The sequence below is a fragment of the Pan troglodytes genome, chromosome 16 (assembly GCF_028858775.2).
Source record: "Pan troglodytes isolate AG18354 chromosome 16, NHGRI_mPanTro3-v2.0_pri, whole genome shotgun sequence".
Taxonomy (NCBI): domain Eukaryota; kingdom Metazoa; phylum Chordata; class Mammalia; order Primates; family Hominidae; genus Pan; species Pan troglodytes.
This window is the reverse complement of record NC_072414.2, coordinates 43,551,256-43,569,174: the sequence shown is the minus strand read 5'-3', so window position 1 is coordinate 43,569,174 and position 17,919 is coordinate 43,551,256. Positions and strand designations below refer to the sequence as shown.

The window sequence follows — 17,919 nt, the reverse complement described above, 5'->3', positions numbered from 1 at the left end:
AGTTCCTTTTTCATGTATTTATTTTGCTTATTCAGCACTCTCGAGTGGACTTTGGGCAGTTAGAATAACTGAATCATGTCAGTAAAGTGTGTTCTCAATCATGTGGACAAAAGACCTTATTCAAATGCTACCCCTTCCCTGCTTTTCTTACTGTAGTGTGGACTTATATCTCAATGGTAGGAGTTTTATGTATCTTGGAGTTGGCGGTGCCTGGTGGTGGGTGGGAGTTAATAATGGTAAGGGTTTGTTTGTAGGTGTGAAAAACTGCAGAAAGACAAATGGACCAATAATATGAATAGTGAGTTTACAGAGAAAGAAATATAAATGGCTGATAAATATGTGAAAAGATGCTTATCTTCTAATAAAAATACAAATTAGAACAGGGAGATGTCAGGTTTTGTTGGAATGGAAAGATTAAAACATTTGATAATGATTGGGGTTAGTGAGTAAGTGGAGAAATTAGGTACTTTTATACAGCTTGGGGCTATAATCTTTTTGGAAGACAATTTGCAGTTGCAATTAATTTTAATCACTGATCCAGCATATTATATCTTAGAATTTATCCTGTAGGGATTCTTGGACACATACACATATATCATCTATACATACATGTTCATCGAAGCATTGTTTGAAATAGTAAAAGACTGGAAACAACCAAAATTAATTATGGCAAAGCCACAACATGAAATATTAATACTGTGCAGCTATTAAGAAGAATGAAGTAATTTCCTCTGTGCTGATGTAGAAAGTTCTTCAAGATACATTGTTAACTAAGTGGAAAATAAGTGGCAGAATTGTGTATAGCATGATCCCATTTATGTTAAAAGAAGATATATAAAAGATATACTTTTATATATTGAACATTTCAGGAAGGGTTCATAGGTAATTATTAAGTAATTGCTTCCTGGGAATGAGGAGGGGAGGGGTAAGAAGGGTGAAAAGGATGAGAAGGTGACTTCATTTTCTTATTTAATTTTAAAATTTAGTGTATGTTTTATTTCCTCTGAAAAAGAAAATCTTGTTACTGAAAACATTAATATTAAACGTTTTATGTGCCTTATTTACCTTGTACATGATTTCAATGGATATGTGACTTGTGAAATTTCTTGCTTAATCAGGAATGTATTTAATAAGGAAACCTATTTGTCCTTTTTAGAAATTAATAATTCTGAGAGTATCATAAAGAGCTAGGGTTTTAATTAGGTGACTAAAATGGAGAGAAGGAATGGGTGTTTTCCTGGGAAATCTTTGTTAATCTGTGTTTTGTCCTCTTGGTTGTAAGATTTTTCATATGTCAACATTGGCCTCTTAAGACTCTTTCTGTAAGATCTCTTGGTAAAGCCAAGTAACCATCAAAGCCCAGACAACCCTGCCTTCCTGTTAGTTTTTTTGTTTATGAGCAAAGATCACAGCAGAAGTGAAGAATTTAAATGTAATTAATAAAGAGCAAAAAATTTGAGCAACAGAAAACGAAACGATAGAAAAATGTCATTAGTAAAGTGGAAAAAACAGTAAAGAGGGCTGAGTTTGAATTATAGTCATGTATTTACCTTGTGACTTAGGAATTTGATTAAATCCTGTGAAATTCCTTTTTCAAAAATATTAAAGTGGGATTAATAACCAACTTCTAGGATTGTTGCAGTCTTGAAAGAAAGATTAGGAATATAGAATGAAAATAGTATAATACCTGTCACCCAGTAGGTTTTTAATAAATGGTACCTCCTTCTTGTAATTATTTTTCTAACTCTTAATAAAATGTACCTTCTTCAGTAGAAAAGTAGACATATTTACATTGATCAAAACTCACTCCCAGGGAGAGGTGGGCGTTTAATAGTAACACTCTTGATATAGTATTCTTGGTAAGATTATAGTACTTTGTTAAACCTCTCAACATGCTTAATACACCTTGATTTATCAGGTTTTGTTTCTTTTTTTTGGTCTTTGAAGTTTAGACACGTATCAGTAGTTGTCAATGATCTCAAACTTTGACCCTGTAACTTCCGGGATGTTAAAGCATCCAACTATTCTATAGTAAATGCTAATGTAATTAATCTATTGTATGCTATAGTTTCATAGGAAATGTGGTCATGTTTGTTTAAGCTTTTTAAAAGTTTTCCTTTTGTTACTCTCCACTTCAATTTATCTCAGACATAAAGGAAATTTGAGAAATTAGAACAGTGTTTGTGGGATTAGAGTATTAGTTTTCTTTTCTGAAAATAATGTAGTTAAGACAATTATATATAAAACTAAAGTTAGAGAAGACTGAATGAGTGTGTTATGCCTCTTCATACTGCGTATTAAAAGACCTCTCAACATGCCTAATACTCCCTTGTCAGTGCTTTTTTTGTCTCTTAAATTTAGACGCATCTGTCAGTGGTTGTCAGTGATCTCAAAATTTGCATTGTTCATTAGGACATTAAACCCTCTAGAGCAGTGGTCTCCAACCTTTTTGGTACCAAGGACCGGTTTTGTGGAAGACAGTTTTTCTACAGCGAGGGGTGAAGGAGAAGGATGGTTTTGGGATGATTCAAGCACATTATGTTTATCATTAGATTCTCATAAAGAGCATGCAGCCTACATCCCTAGCATGTGCACTTTACAATAGGGCTTGCGTTCCTATGAGAATCTAATGCCACCGCTGATCTGGCAGGAGGTGGAGCTCAGGCAGTATTGCTCGCTCACTCACTGCTCACCTCCTGCTGTGAGGCCCAGTTCCTAACAGGCCATGGACTGGTAGTAGGAATTGGGGACCCCTGCTCTAAAGAAAGCAGCAATATCTTTATTGTGGTAATAGTACCACAGCAAAGAAAAGAAACACATTCGCACAACTTTATATACAATTTTTAGGAGTTCAGAGACCTACTGAGGCCATCTATGACTTACGTCTATTAGACTTCAGGTTGAAAACTTCTAGTTTCAATGTTCAAAGCAGAGAATACTTTTCTCTTTCCTAATAGGATGGATTTGGTCTCTAAGAATAGGATTATAACAAGTGAGGGTTAATATTTTTAAAGTTTTTTTTGGATGTAACAGCTTATGCTACAGAATTATCTCTGAGCTGTGAATTACTAATATCAGCTAATCATTCTTTATCATCAGAGAAACAGTTTAGTCCTTTTATAAAACAAATCCTCCCACATGAATGGAAGGAAAGCAATTTTTCTAAGACCCTTCCTCTTTTCTTGGGCCTTCTCTGTGTGTAGGGGCTGAGCCATATCCTTGATTTCAAGATAAAGTGTTTTATAGGTCAGTACTGTTAGAAGAGCAGTACACTCGTTTATTGTGCTCTGGCACAGGTCAGCTCTACAAAGAAACCAAGGAGGGATAATCCGGTCAAGGGATTCCATTTCTCCAGGAAAGGCTTGCAGTCCTTTTCCTTGCCTCCCTATAATAATCCTGTGGCCTATTTCCCACATGTGAAGAGGTTAGTTTACTAACTTTACTAACTTAGCTTAGTCAGAAGTATTTCATTTATCTAACACAAAGGAGCCCACATCCATACTCTCTGGGGTCAATTTAGTATTTGCTTGTAGTCTTAACGAATACCCTGTTTTCCTCCTGCACTATAAATTCTTCCTCTGGTAAAACTAGATTCTGAAAAAGAATGGAACAAAATCATTTTTGATCTCTCTAAAATTGAGAGAATGGGAATCTTTTGAGTAAATTGTAGATTTTGTATAAACTGTTGGTCTTTACAGAATGCTTATTCTGTGCTCCATGATGTGGTAAATTAATTGGGAGTACAAAAATGAACACACTCCTTCTAGCACCAACAGGATCTTCATGGAATAGAGGTAGGGCAATGCAGTGGAAGGAGCAGGAACTTTACTGTGAAGCAAATGAATCCTCATTCAGTGAACTAGGGCAAATTACTTACCCTTTCTGGGCCTCAGTTTCTCTGTCTTCAAAAGCAGGCCTGTGAAGATAATGATAATTTTTGTAAAGACCCTAGCGAAACAGCTTAATCATAGTACGTATTCAGTAAATGGTGAATTATAAGGAAGGCTTTAGTAGATTCTCTTCTAGTAGATCTTCTACATTTGTTGATACTGTTAGCTGGAAAATCAGTCAAGATCTCTCCCTCTTTTCTTAAGCTTATGAGGATAGGTTGGCCACATTATTAGCAACAAGGCAGTGTCAGTGTTTCAACTCCAAGTTCTTTGACTAAGTTTCTAGGTACGTAGACTTCTGGAGCCAGACATTCGGTTAGGAAGACTTTAATAATTTATTTACTATACAGCTATTTATTGAGAGCTGCTTATGTGCTAGGTGTTGGGACCACAATGGTAAACAAGGACAAGGTAAGGTCCTTGCTCTGATGAACCATTCAGTATAGTGGGAACCAGACAGACATTAAACATGCCTTAAAACCATTAAAATCTCATGGGCCCTCAATTACAGAATGCATGTGATTCAGTACTGACTGATTATATGAGTCCCTTTTTCTTCCACACTTGGATTATTTATGCATTAGACTCTTTAGAAAATGCCCCTGTGCACTTTTTCAAGCTGTTAGTGTGCAATAGTTTAAGAGATTCCATTCTAGCAGTAATCATGGTTATTATATAAAATGGTAGGCATTGCATAACTCTGGTTCAACAGGAAACTAGCACCAGACATAAGTTGTTCCATTTTGATGGGAATTACTAGTTTGGTAGGGTTTGAGACCATTCTAAACCAGTGGTCTTTAAACTTTCCATTTTTTTCCTTTTCTTGAGACAGGGTCTCACTTAGTCACCCAGTCTGGAGTGCAGTGGTGCAATCATAGCTCACTTCAGCCTTGACTTCCCGGGCTTAAGTGATTCTCCCACCTCAGCTTCCCGAGTAGCTGGGACTGCAGGCGTGTGACACCACGCTCAACTAATTTTTGGATGTTCTGTAGAGATGAAGTCTCACTGTGTTTCCCAGGCTATTCTCGAACTCCTAGGCTCAAGTGATCTTCCTGCCTTGGCCTTCCAAAGTGTTGGGATTACAGGCATGAGCCACTGTACCCAGCCTCTTAACTTTTAGTAGCTGTGTAGTATTCCAGTGTAATTCAGTAATTTATTTAACTACTCCTCACTGATGAGTGGTATGATTATATTTAGTTTTTGCTACTATAAATACTGAGGCTCTGAATGTCCTACATATATTTTGGCAAACTTTTGTACATATACTTATAGGATAAAATAGGGAATATTTGATCAAAAGGTATATTGTACTTAAGATTTTGATAGATATTGCCAAATTATTTTATCCATGCAGATTTTAATTTAAAGTCTGGTGTGGGGCTGAGCAGTCTGTGTTTCTAACAGGTTTCCTAGGTGATTTTGATGCATCCAATTTGAACTATTGCCGGATCAGAAAAATGGAGTATAGTACACATTCTCTGGAAAACATCAGGCAATTATGGTTATCTAGGGAAGAGTAAAAAGCCTTTTCAGTGACTGAGCCGTAAGAGTGAATTTATCTTAAGTAGCACTAGTTGCTAGGGATGGCACATCTTTAGAGAAACAAAGTGTACTAATATTTATCTGGAATATTTTATGTCTTTTTGATATATAATGTAGGGAAAAGAATGTAAGAATTGTAAGGACCTGAGTTTGAACACTTTGCATTTAGTAACTGTAATCTTGGGCAAATTAATGAACTTGAATTTTTCTTTATACAGTGATAATATCTACCCTCCAGGTTTGTTGCAAAGATTAAAGAGAGAGTGATCCAACACTTGTTGAGTACTTCTTCTGTCTTCTACTATTTTATGACTGTCTCTGTCATGGCAGTTTGTCATTTAGTTGTAATTAGTAATTTACCTAGTCATCTCCCCATTAGAGTAACTGGGACCATGTCTTGTACTTTAGTGTTCTCAGTCCCTAGCCCAGACTCGAGACTTGGTGCACTGTTCTGTTTCTTAAATGACTGTGTAAATTTTCCATTTTAATTTTCACAAGTATCCTAAGAGACAAGTATTATTTGCTTCATTTTACCATGAGGAAATGCTTAGGGAACTTAAATAACTTTCTTAAGATAGCACAGCATGGCATAACCAAAACTGAAAACTGTGTGTGTGATTTCAAACTAGATAAAGTCTGCTTTTTCCATGAATCCACTTTTCTGAGATAATGATATAAGGCACGTTGGAAATTTTGAAATTGTTCCTCAAGAGTAAGATGATTTTTGTTACTATACTTTAAAAATTAGCATGGTGATCCAAACATTTCTTCTGCATATACTCAATATTCCCCTTCAGTTTGGCTTTCCTGAATTCATGGTATAACCAAGTCTGCCTTGTCTGTAAGAATGTAAGTGATCATTTCCTTCTGTGAGTGATTTTCTCCATATTTTTCTTGCTTGAAATTCTGTCTTTGCTTTTCTTTTGGTGAACTTTTTGATTTTTATAAACACATGGGTTGAAGATGTTTTATATAGTGGTTACGGCAGGATTTTGGTAACATTGGAAGTTTTAGTGGAAGTAATGTCTTCCTGTCTGGTCTTTATCTTCATTTCCCTCTTTCATTAGCAGCCTTATATGGATCCCTTCAGGGCATGGGTCAGTGATTCAGATGTCATCACATGTCAGCCCTGGCTATTGGATATCTCTATTTTGTAGGTCGTAACCACACTGCTTAAGGGTGTGGAAACAGTGAGGAAAAATAACATTTCATAAGTTTTATGTTTATCTTGCTTTTAATGGAGCTTTTCTTTTGAGAATTGGGTTGTTAGGTTGTTTTGAATATTTAATCATAAGTAGTTTGGAAGAAAAAGAAACATGTCCCAACTCTCTGACCCTTAGGTCATAAAATTCACAAAGTTGCAAAACAGGAATAGCATACAGCAAGAAGTGTTGCAATAGGAAGAAATGTGTGGTTTTACTTATTAGAGTTGGACATGGGAATTTTCCCAACAATTTAATTCTGTGTTGTAGTCTATTTTCAAGATCATATAGTGGTATTTGCCCAATATTCTATATAAATTCGTTCATTTTCTATTTTATTTGACTTTTTTACCTTTGGTAAAACAACTTTGGGTTGGTTTCCTTTCTCCCTCAGGCCTGATGATGTTGGGGATGGATGGTGGATGTTGGAGGCAGGCTGCGTTGTGGATCCATTTGAGTCGTTGATGCATTTAAGTTTAGCCATTGCCTTAGTGCATGTAATTCTGCTTTTGTTGTTCATGTTTATTTAACTAGCTCTTTAAGGCATGTGGAATTGTGTTGGAAAATGCATGCCTGATTTCTATCTTGATATTTCTTAAGCCTGGGAACACAGTTACAGTCTTCAATGTCTTAGTATTTTTAGATGGAGCTTTTATACTTTAGGGTTTACTGAGATGAACTTTGGAGAGAAAGTCTAAACAGAATGACTTATGACCTGCAGGAACAGTGGCTGTTCTAAGAACTGGAAGAACCATTTTCCTATTAGTAACAGTTGTTGAATGATAATGCATGGAGTGTCATCAGTTTATTTTTTAATGTGACTTTTAATGTTCTTATTTAGAAATTGATATTCTTATTATATTAACTATTTTGTAAAATGTCCCAAGGTATACTTTATAATGGCAATAAAATCTAAGATAAAATAGTATGTAATAAGATTTCAAAAGTTACATATCTTATGTATTGTAAAACTTTTTTTTTTTTTTTTTTTAAGGCATACGGATCAGGCTGTGATATTGTTATTTTGGCAAATGACTTTGAATGTGTACAGATCATTCCTGGTGCTAAGCATGGAAACATCCAAGTCAGCTGTGTGGAGTGTTCTAACCAACAAGGAAGAGTAAGGGATTTAATTTCTTTACTGAATGTCATTTAAAAATGTGTTTAATAATCTCAGAATCTTCTTATCCTTTTATGCAAAGCTTGTGTATAATTTCTTATGTATTGCTTGGGTGATTATTAGCAGAAGTTGCAAAGTGATAGGTTTATACAAATTGTAAAGTGCCATTAAACTGATAATTTGATAATTGTTCTACAGCTGTGTGTATACTGTCTTCAAAGATCTGTAGGCCTTACAATCCTGTGCATACTGATATTCTGCCAGTTAATACTTCTAGCAGCCATTAAGCCAGTAAGGGGAAGTAAACTTTTTTCTTCTCTACCTAGCACCCCTTATATCACTCATACTATAACATCAAAGTTTTATTAAGAAACTCTGCAAGTTGTTAATATCTAATATCATGCTTGTCATATAGGAAGTGCTTTGTAAAGTCTGTTAACATAATGAAAGATTTTTTGTTGAGTGAAGAGTCTTATGGTTCATTCAGGCTTTAAAACAGAGGTTTTATTTTGAAATAGTTAAAATTTCATCATATGTACCTCTCCCCCAATTTTCAAACATAATGTAGATCAAATTTTGGTTGCATGTCAAGTAAATATAGGATGTTTGCTGTATACTCCAGCAATTCAGTAAGGCCAGTATTGTGTAGCCGAGTTGAATGTCTCTACGAGAATAGAGAAATAAGGTTTTTACCTGTAATCATTGTAACAGTTTAAACAATCTTAGTGTTCTAGAAAATGTTCTTTATTGGGTAACAAATTTGATCAAGAATATGTTAAATCAGAATATTCGTGGTGATAAATAGTAATCATATAAATTTATACTGAATGCTAAATTATGGTTACTTTATCATACCATTTATCCTGCCCTATCCTACTGCCCATATCAAGCCTTAATATTTGTGTAAATGTACCAGTACTTGACAATTCAGTGATACATTTGACCTAGTATTGAAACACTGGATTTCCTGGTGTTTCCTGGTACTTGTTTCTTGCTTTTCTAATTTTTCCCCCCAGGTACTCCCCACCCTCAAGCATTGCTTACACTTAGTTTAGAAAACACGGGGAGTGTCAGATTTCTCTCTTTAATTTTTTGTTGCTCTTCTCTCTAGGCCAAGCAAGGTAGCTTAAGCCTGCCTAAAGTTGTATGATAGTTGTCAGAGGTGAATTTTAGTAAATAACTCAAGTGCTGGTGATAATCGCAATGAACACACATTCTCTGGAAGTAAAACTTTTTAAAAAAGTATATAAGACATTTGTATTCATACCATGGGAAACAGAGCAACTTGTGTTTCTACTTTTCTTGAGATGGTTTAATGTAAATAAGGCAAAATTATAATATCTTTGTTGTCTTTATTGACATCTTCGTTTAGTCCTTTTATCCCCCAGTCCTTGTGGTGATAACTTTCACATTGGTGACTTTGTATTAGTCTGTTATAATCATTCATTCATTGATTGACGTGTTGAATGGAATCATTCACAACACTTTTTGCGTAAGTGTTATTTGAAGTAGCTTTCTGTTGTGGATTATGATTTTTCTTGGAAAGAATGTTAGATGTTGGGTAAGAGTTAAAATCACTTTTTAGTAAAACAGTGCCTTAAAATCACAGGGGGTATTTTTGGCAGGCCTTAAAAGAATATATACCTAATTGAGTTTTAAAGGTTAACCAGGGTGCAGAGGTGTCAGAAAGGACGGTTTTTGGTCTATTCCCTGTAGTTAATTCCATCTTACCAAGAGGAGAGTGAACTTAGAAATAGCCTTCAAGAAATTATTGGAAAACAGGCTGTGGTAGTTTCTGGGAACAGAGGGATTTATGTCTTTTCTTACCAGGTATGTGACCTGGAACAAAATCCTCCTGGTCCCTAAATTTCTTGCTTCAGTCCTCTGGAGACGTCTTCATCAGCTGTTTCCCCCAGGTGCAGTTTATGGCTCCGTGACTTCTCCTTAGCCTGTTTTTTGTATTCCTTCCTCTAGATGGTGTCCCAATTGGTATTTTCTGTTTGATGGTATAATTAGGCCATTTTATTTGAAATATTTTTAAGACCTGTTATTAGTTGATGCTTTTCTCATAGATTTTATATTATTTTCACTGGATTATAAAGTTTCTGACAAAGATGCATGCTTTTGAAATGTATTTTTTAATAGTTATTTTATATTAAAAATAAAATTCTTATGAAAAATATGATTTTTTCCCATATGTATATACATATTTTTTATTATACTTTAAGTTCCGGGGGCACACGTGCAGAACGTGTAGGTTTGTTACATAGGTATACACGTGCCATGGTGGTTTGCTGCACCCATCAACCCATCATCTACATTAGGTATTTCTCCTAATGCTATCCCTCCCCTAGCCCCCCGACCCCCTGACAGGCCTCGGTGTGTGATGTTCTCCCCAGTGTCCATGTGTTCTCGTTGTTCACCTCCCACTGATGAGTGAGAACATATTGTTTGGTTTTCCGTTTGTGTGTTAGTTTGCTGAGAATAATGGTTTCCAGCTTCTTCCATGTCCCTGCAAAGGACATGAACTCATCCTTTTTTATGGCTGTGTAGTATTCCATGGTGTATATATGCCACATTTTCTTTATCCAGTCTATCATTGATGGGCATTTGGGTTGGTTCCAAGTCTTTGCTGTTGTGAACAGTGCTACAATAAACATACATGTGCATGTGTCTTTATAGTAGAATGATTTATAATACTTTGGGTATATACCCAGTAATGGGATTGGTGGGTCAAATGGTATTTCTGGTTCTAGATCCTTGAGGAATTGCCACACTGTCTTACACAAATGGTTGAACTAATTTACACTCCCACCAACAGTGTAAAAGCGTTCCTATTTCTCCACATCCGCTCCAGCATCTGTTGTTTCCTGGCTTTTTAATGATCACCATTCTAACTGATGTGAGATGGTATCTCATTGTGGTTTTGATTTGCATTTCTCTAATGACCAGTGATGACGAGCATTTTTTTTCATATGTTTGTTGCTTATCAGCTTAAGGAGATTTTGGGCTGAGACAATGGGGTTTTCTAAATATACAATCATGTCATCTGCAAACAGAGATAATTTGACTTCCTCTTTTCCTAATTGAATACCCTTTATTTCTTTCTCTTGCCTGATTGCCCTGGCCAGAACTTCCAATACTGTGTTGAATAGGAGTGTTGAGAGAGGGCATCCTTGTCTTGTACCGGTTTGCAAAGGGAATGCTTCCAGTTTTTGCCCATTTAGTATGATATTGGCTGTGGGTTTGTCATAAATAGCTCTTATTATTTTGAGATACGTTCCATCATTACCTAGTTTATTGAGAGTTTTTAGCATGAAGGGCCGTTGAATTTTGTCAAAGGCCTTTTCTGCATCTATTGAGATAATCATGTGGTTTTTGTCATTGGTTCTTTTTATGTGATGGATTACATTTATTGATTTGTGTATGTTGAACCAGCCTCTCATCCCAGGGATGAAGCTGATTTGATGGTGATGGACAAGCTTTTTGATGTGCTGCTGGATTTGGTTTGCCAGTATTTTATTGAGGATTTTTGCATTGATGTTCATCAGCCATATTGGTGTAAAATTTTCTTTTTTGGTTGTGTCTCTGCCAGGCTTTGGTATCAGGATGATGCTGGCCTCATAAAATGAGTTAGGGAGGATTCCCTCTTTTTTTATTGTTTGGAATAGTTTCAGAAGGAATGGTACCAGCTCCTTTTTGTACCTCTGGTAGAATTCGGCTGTGAATCCATCTGGTCCTGGACTTTTTTTTGGTTGGTAGGCTATTAATTATTGCCTCAATTTCAGAACCTCTTATTGGTCTATTCAGGGATTCAACTTCTTCCTGGTTTAGTATTGGGAGGGTGTATGTGTCCAGGAATTTATCCATTTCTTCTAGATTTTCTAGTTTATGTGTGTAGGGGTGTTTATTGTATTCTCTGATGGTAGTTTGTGTTTCTGTGGGATCATTGGTGATATCCCCTTTATCATTTTCTATTGTGTCTATTTGATTCTTCTCTTTTTTTCTTTATTAGTCTGGCTAGTGATCTATGTATTTTGTTAATCTTTTCAAAAAACCAGTTCCTGGATTCATTGATTTTTTGAAGAGTTTTTCATGTTTCCATCTCCTTCAGTTCTGCTCTGATCTTAGTTATTTCTTGCCTTCTGCTAGCTTTTGAATATGTTTGCTCTTGCTTCTCTAGTTCTTTTAATTGTGATGTTAGGGTGTCAATTTTAGATCTTTCCTGCTTTCTCTTGTGGGCATTTAGTGCTATAAATTTCCCTCTACACACTGCTTTGAATGTGTCCCAGAGATTCTGGTATGTCGTGTCTTTGTTCTCATTGGTTTCAGAGAACATCTTTTATTTCTGCCTTCATTTTGTTATTTACCCAGTAGTCATTCAGGAGCAGGTTGTTCAGTTTCCACGTAGTTGTGAGGTTTTGAGTGAGTTTCTTAATTCTGAGTTCTAATATGATTGCGCCGTGGTCTGAGAGACTATTTGTTATGATTTCCATTCTTTTGCATTTGCTGAGGAGTGTTTTACTTCCAATTATGTGGTCAATTTTAGAATAAGTGTGATATGGTGCTGAGAAGAATGTATACTCTGTTGATTTGGTGTGGTGAGTTCTGTAGATGTCTATTACGTCTGCTTGGTGCAGAGCTAAGTTCAAGCCCTGGTATCCTTGTTAATTTTCTGTCTTGTCGATCTGTCTATTATTGACAGTGGAGTGTTAAAGTCTCCCACTATTACTGTGTGGGAGTCTAAGTCTCTTTGTAGGTCTTTAAGAACTTGCTTTATGAATCTGGGTGCTCCTGTATTGGGTGCATATATATTTAGGATAGTTAGCTCTTCTCGTTGAATTGATCCCTTTACCATTATGTAATGGCCTTCTTTGTCTCTTTTGATCTTTGTTGATTTAAAGTCTGTTTTATCAGAGACTATGATTGCAACCCCTGCTTTTTTTTGCTTTCCATTTTCTTGGTAAATCTTCCTCCATCCCTTTATTTTGAGCCTGTATGTGTGTCTGCATGTGAGATGGGTCTCCTGAATACAGCACACTGATGGGTCTTGACTCTTTATCCAGTTTGCCAGTCTGTGTCTTTTAATTGGGGCATTTAGCCTGTTTACATTTAAGGTTAATATTGTGATGTGTGGATTTAATCCTGTCATTATGATGCTAGCTGGTTATTTCGCCTGTTAATTGATGCAGTTTCTTCATAGCATTGATGGTCTTTACAATTTGGTATGTTTTTGCAGTGGCTGGTTCTAGTTGTTCCTTTCCATGTTTAGTGCTTCCTTCACTAAGGAAGGAAGGCCTGGTGGTGACAAAATCTCTCAGCATTTGCTTGTCTATAAAGGATTTTATTTCTCCTTTGCTTAAGAAGCTTAGTTTGGCTGGATATGAAATTCTGGGTTGAAAATTCTCTTTAAGAATGTTGAATATTGGCCCCCACTGTCTTCTGGCTTGTAGGGTTTCTTCCAAGAGATCTGCTGTTAATCTGATGGGCTTCCCTTTGTGGGTAACCCGACCTTTCTCTCTGGCTGCCCTTAACATTTTTTCCTTCATTTCAACCTTGGTTAATCTGATGATTATGTGTCTTGGGGTTGCTCTTCTCGAGGAATATCTTTGTGGTGTTCTCTGTATTTCCTGAATTTGAATTTTGGCCTGTCTTTCTAGGTTGGGGAAACTCTCCTGGATAATATCCTGCAGAGTGTTTTCCAACTTGGTTCCATTCTCCCCGTCACTTTCAGGTATACCAATCAAACATAGATTTTGTCTTTTCACATAGTCCCATATTTCTTGAAGGCTTTGTTCATTTGTTTTCACTCTTTTTTCTCTAATCTTGTCCTCTTGCTTTATTTCATTGAGTTTATCTTTAATCTCTGATATCTTTTCTTCCGCTTGATCAGTTCAGCTATTGATAACTTGTGTATGTTTCATGAAGTTCTCGTGCTGTGTTTGTCCGCTCCATCAGGTCATTTATGTTCCTCTCTAAGCTGATTATTCTCATTAGCAATTTGTCTAACCTTTTTTCAAGGTTCTTAGCTTCCTTGCACTGTGTTAGAACATGCTTCTTTAGCTTGGAGGAGTTTGTTATTACCCACCTTCTGAAGCCTTCTTCTGTCAGTTTGTCAAAGTCGTTCTCCATCCAGTTTTGTTCCCTTCTGGCGAGGAGTTGTGATCATTTGGAGGAGAAGAGGTGTTCTGGTTTTGGGAATTTTCAGCCTTTTTGCACTGGTTTCTCCCCATCTTCATGGATTTATCTACCTTTTTTCTTTAATGTTGGTGATGTTGATAGTATTCCTTTATGTTTGTTAGTTTTCCTTCTAACAGTCAGGCCCCTCTGCTGCAGGTCTGCTAGAGTTTGCTGGAGGTCCACTCCAGACCCTGTTTGCCTGGGTATCACCAGCGGAGGCTGCGGAACAACAGAGATTGCTGCCTGTTCCTACCTCTGGGAGCTTTGTCCCAGAAGGGCACCCGCCAGATGCCAGGCAGAGCTCTCCTGTATGCGGTGTCTGTAGGCCACTACTGTGAGGTGTCTCCCAGTCTGGGTACACGGGGGGGTCAGGGACCCACTTGAGGAGGCAGTCTGTCCCGTATCAGAGCTCGAATGCTGTGCTGGGAGAACTGCTGCTCTCTTTAGAGCTGTCAGGCAGGGACGTTTAAGTCTGCTGAAGCTGCGCCTGCAGCCGCCCCTTCCCCCACGTGCTCTGTCTCAGGGAGCTGTGGTGGGCTCCGCCCAGTTCAAACTTCCCAGCAGCTTTGTTTACACTGTGAGGGTAAAACCATCTACTCAAGCCTCAGCAATGGCGGATGCACCTCCTCCCACCAAGCTCGAGTGTCCCAGGTCAACCTCAGATGCTGCGATAGCAGTGAGAATTTCAAGCCAGTGGATCTTAGCTTGCTGGGCTCCGTGGGGGTGGGACCCGCTGAGCCAGACACTGGAGAAAATTTCCTGTTCTGCCGGTTGTGAAGACCATGGGAAAAGTGCAGTATCTGGGCCAGAGTGTACTATTCTTCCTGGTACCGTCTCTCACAGCTTCCCTGGGCTAGCAAAGGGAAATTCCCTGACCCCTTGTGCTTCCCATGTGAGGTGACGCCCCACCCTGCTTCAGCTCAACCTCTGTGGGCTGTACCCACTGTCCAGCCAGTCCCAATGAGATGAACCTGGTACCTCAGTTGGAAATGCAGGAATCACCTGCCTTCTGTGTCCATCTCGTTGGGAGCTGTAGACCAGAGCTGTTCCTATTCAGCCATCTTGGCAGCTGTCCATCCAAATATGATTTCTTTGAATAGGTCAACCTTGTATTTGATATGTAAAATAAAGCCTGCTGAATTTTTTGATAACAGAGGAGAGACTCTTAACTCCAGTATACTTCCAGGTATATTTATGGAAGGAAATAAACCATTAATACTGTATTGAGATTATATGTAATTAGTTTATACATTATTATGAAAAGGAAGATATCTTTATTTTACCCTTTTCTAGATATTAATGCTGTATTTATTCTTTTTTAGATTGCAGCTTCATATGGTAATGCTGTTTGTATATTTGAGCCCTTGGGCATAAATTCTCATAAAAGAAATTGTGTAAGTATTAACCAATAATAGAATACTTTTAGAATCTAGTTAACTTTAGAATCCAATTGATGTTAATAAAAAGCTCCTTAGGAGCTAGTGCTGAAAATAGACTAGAGTATCAGTGAAAAATTGGTCTAGTGCTTTATGTTAGGATCCTTACATTCACTACGGATACATCCCTAGTGCTTTTAGAAACCCAAGTCTCTAGAATATTGCAAATTGACATTTACTGTGTTAACTGAGATCTACCCTAGTTTGAACTACTGTTATTTCTTGTCTGGATTACTAATCTCTATCTGATATCTGGTTTCCTGCTGCCTTCAACCCCAGTGTCTGTTCTCAACAGAGGAGATCATGACATTTCTCTGCTTAAAACTTTGTAATGGTTCCATATTTCTCTCTCTTTTTTCTTTTGTTTTGAGACAGGGTCTCACTGTATCCCCTAGGCTGGAGTGCAGTGGCATGGTCACTGCTCACTGCAGCCTCAACCTGTCAAATGGTCCTCCCACCTCAACCTCCCAAGTAGTTGCGACTACAGGCATGTACCACCATGGCCAGCTAATTTTTAAATTTTTCGTAGAGATGGAGTTTCCCTGTGTTGCTCAGGCTGGTCTTGAACTCTGGGGCTAAGTGATCCTCCCACTTCAGCCTCCCAAATTGCTGGAATTATGTGCATGAGCCACCATGCCCAGCTGCTCCATATTTCTTTCAGATAAAAAGCCAAAAGCCTTTTGTAGACTACAACTTCCCTTCTACTCAGTACCACACTTACTATGTCTCAGAGCTCACCTCGTAAGTTCTTGTCCTCTCTGGTTCTACTCTGGCCACATTGGCATTTTTACTGTTTCTCAGTTAACCTTCCCTCTTTGAGCCTTTATGTTGGTTGTTTTCTTTGTCAGGAATGTTATTCCTCCAGCTATCTCCAAGGATAGCTCCCATAGATCCTTTAGGTCTTTGCTCACTAATACCTTGTCAATGAGGTTTACCTTGACCACCCTTTAAAAAATTGTACCCCCACTTATCTTGCTATTTAAAAAATTTTTTACAGCATTTATTTATTTATTGTTTACTATGTAGAATGTTATCTAAAGGTACATAAGGGTAGGAAGCTTTTTTCACTGATGAGTCTGCAGTACTTAGAACAGTATCTGAAACAGCCAGGTGTGGTGGCTCACACCTGTAATCCCAACACTTTGGGAGGCCGAGGCGGGTGGAACACGAGGTCAGGGGTTTGAGATCAGCCTGGCAAACATGGTGAAACCCCGTGTCTACTAAAAATAAAAAAATTATCCAGGTGTGGTGGCACGTGCCTATAGTCCCTGCTGCTAGGAAGGCTGAGGCAGGAGAATCGCTTGAACCCAGGAGGTGGAGGTTGCAGTGAGCCTGGACTGCACCATTGCACTCCAGCTTGGGAGTCAGAGCAAGACTCCATCTCAAAAAAAAAAAAAAAAAAAAGTATCTGGAACATAGTAGGTATTCCTAAATGTTGGTTGAATGAAGAAGTTAGGAGTTTAAAAAGCTCACTTACCAGCTCAGCTAAATGGTTAAGCATACCACATTGTGAACCATTCAGATTCATACTGGGTGCTATATTATATTTGTCTTACTTAATGTTCAAAACATCTAATGTGGTTAGAATTAAGCCCTTTAAAACATCCTGCATGCATTACATTTTTACCATCACTCAGAAATAATAAAAATTGCAAATGCTAAATCCGAATGCTGAGTATATATTTACAAGTAATTTTTAAAGTATATTTTTAAGTGAAATGCCTTAAAACAAATGGTTTTGGTATTTTTTCATTAAATATATGTATTTGAATATATCTTTTTACATTCCCCCAAAACAGTATAAATTAAAATATTAATCTTTCCCTATAATAGTATTGTGAAATGGATATCAAATTTTGGACTACTTAAGAGTCACCTAGAGCACATACTAAACATTTAGGTTTCCAGGTCTCATTCCCCAAATTTCTTCAAGGTAGTTGCTCCACAGATTGCACTCTGAGGAACACTAAAGGAAAGAATATTAGGGATGTCTATAATTTTAGGAATTATTTAATTACTACACTAAAATAGATTTGTTGAACAGTATTTAGTGTTATGCTGTTGTGATTGTTGTTTGGTCAGCAGTGGTAGGGTTTAAAAATAGCATTTTCTCTGATTATAAAATATCAAATAATTTTTGGATAATGAAGTGCAGGGTTTGCAGATGCACACACACACACACACACACACACACACACACACACCCCACACACACATTTTTTTTAGATATAGAGTCTTGCTCTGTGACCCAGGCTGGAATACAGTGGTGTGATCATCATAGCTCACTATAACCTCAAACTCATGGGCTAAAGTGATCCTTCTGCCTCAGCCTCCAAAGTAGCTGGGTCTACAGGGGTGAGCTCCCATGCCCAGCTAATTTTTAAAGTTTTTATAGAGATGGGGGTCTTGCAATGTTGCCCAGGCTGGTTTCAAATTCCTGGCCGTAAGCAATCCTCCTGTCATGGCCTCCCAAAATGTTGGGATGCAGCTATGTTTTAAAATTCTGCCTTGAGGTAGTCAGGAAACCTTGTATACATTTTAAAATTGTT

General features: G+C 37.5%; 1 protein-coding gene across 16 annotated transcripts in view; it reads left to right on the top strand.

Annotated features, from left to right (window-relative positions):
• Positions 1-17,919, top strand: part of DMXL2 (Dmx like 2) — a 174,322-nt gene that overhangs the window by 38,650 nt on the left and 117,753 nt on the right. For 15 of the 16 annotated variants that reach the window (XR_010151664.1, XR_010151669.1, XR_010151668.1 and 12 more), the window contains exons 2-3: positions 7,629-7,754; positions 15,257-15,328. Coding sequence is in view for 7 of the 16 variants with exons in the window: in XM_009429128.5 (XP_009427403.4) it covers positions 7,629-7,754; positions 15,257-15,328 (198 nt within the window). In the remaining 9 variants the exon portion in view is untranslated. The remainder of the gene's footprint in view (positions 1-7,628; positions 7,755-15,256; positions 15,329-17,919) is intronic. The other variant, XM_054667536.2, reaches the window with a different exon arrangement.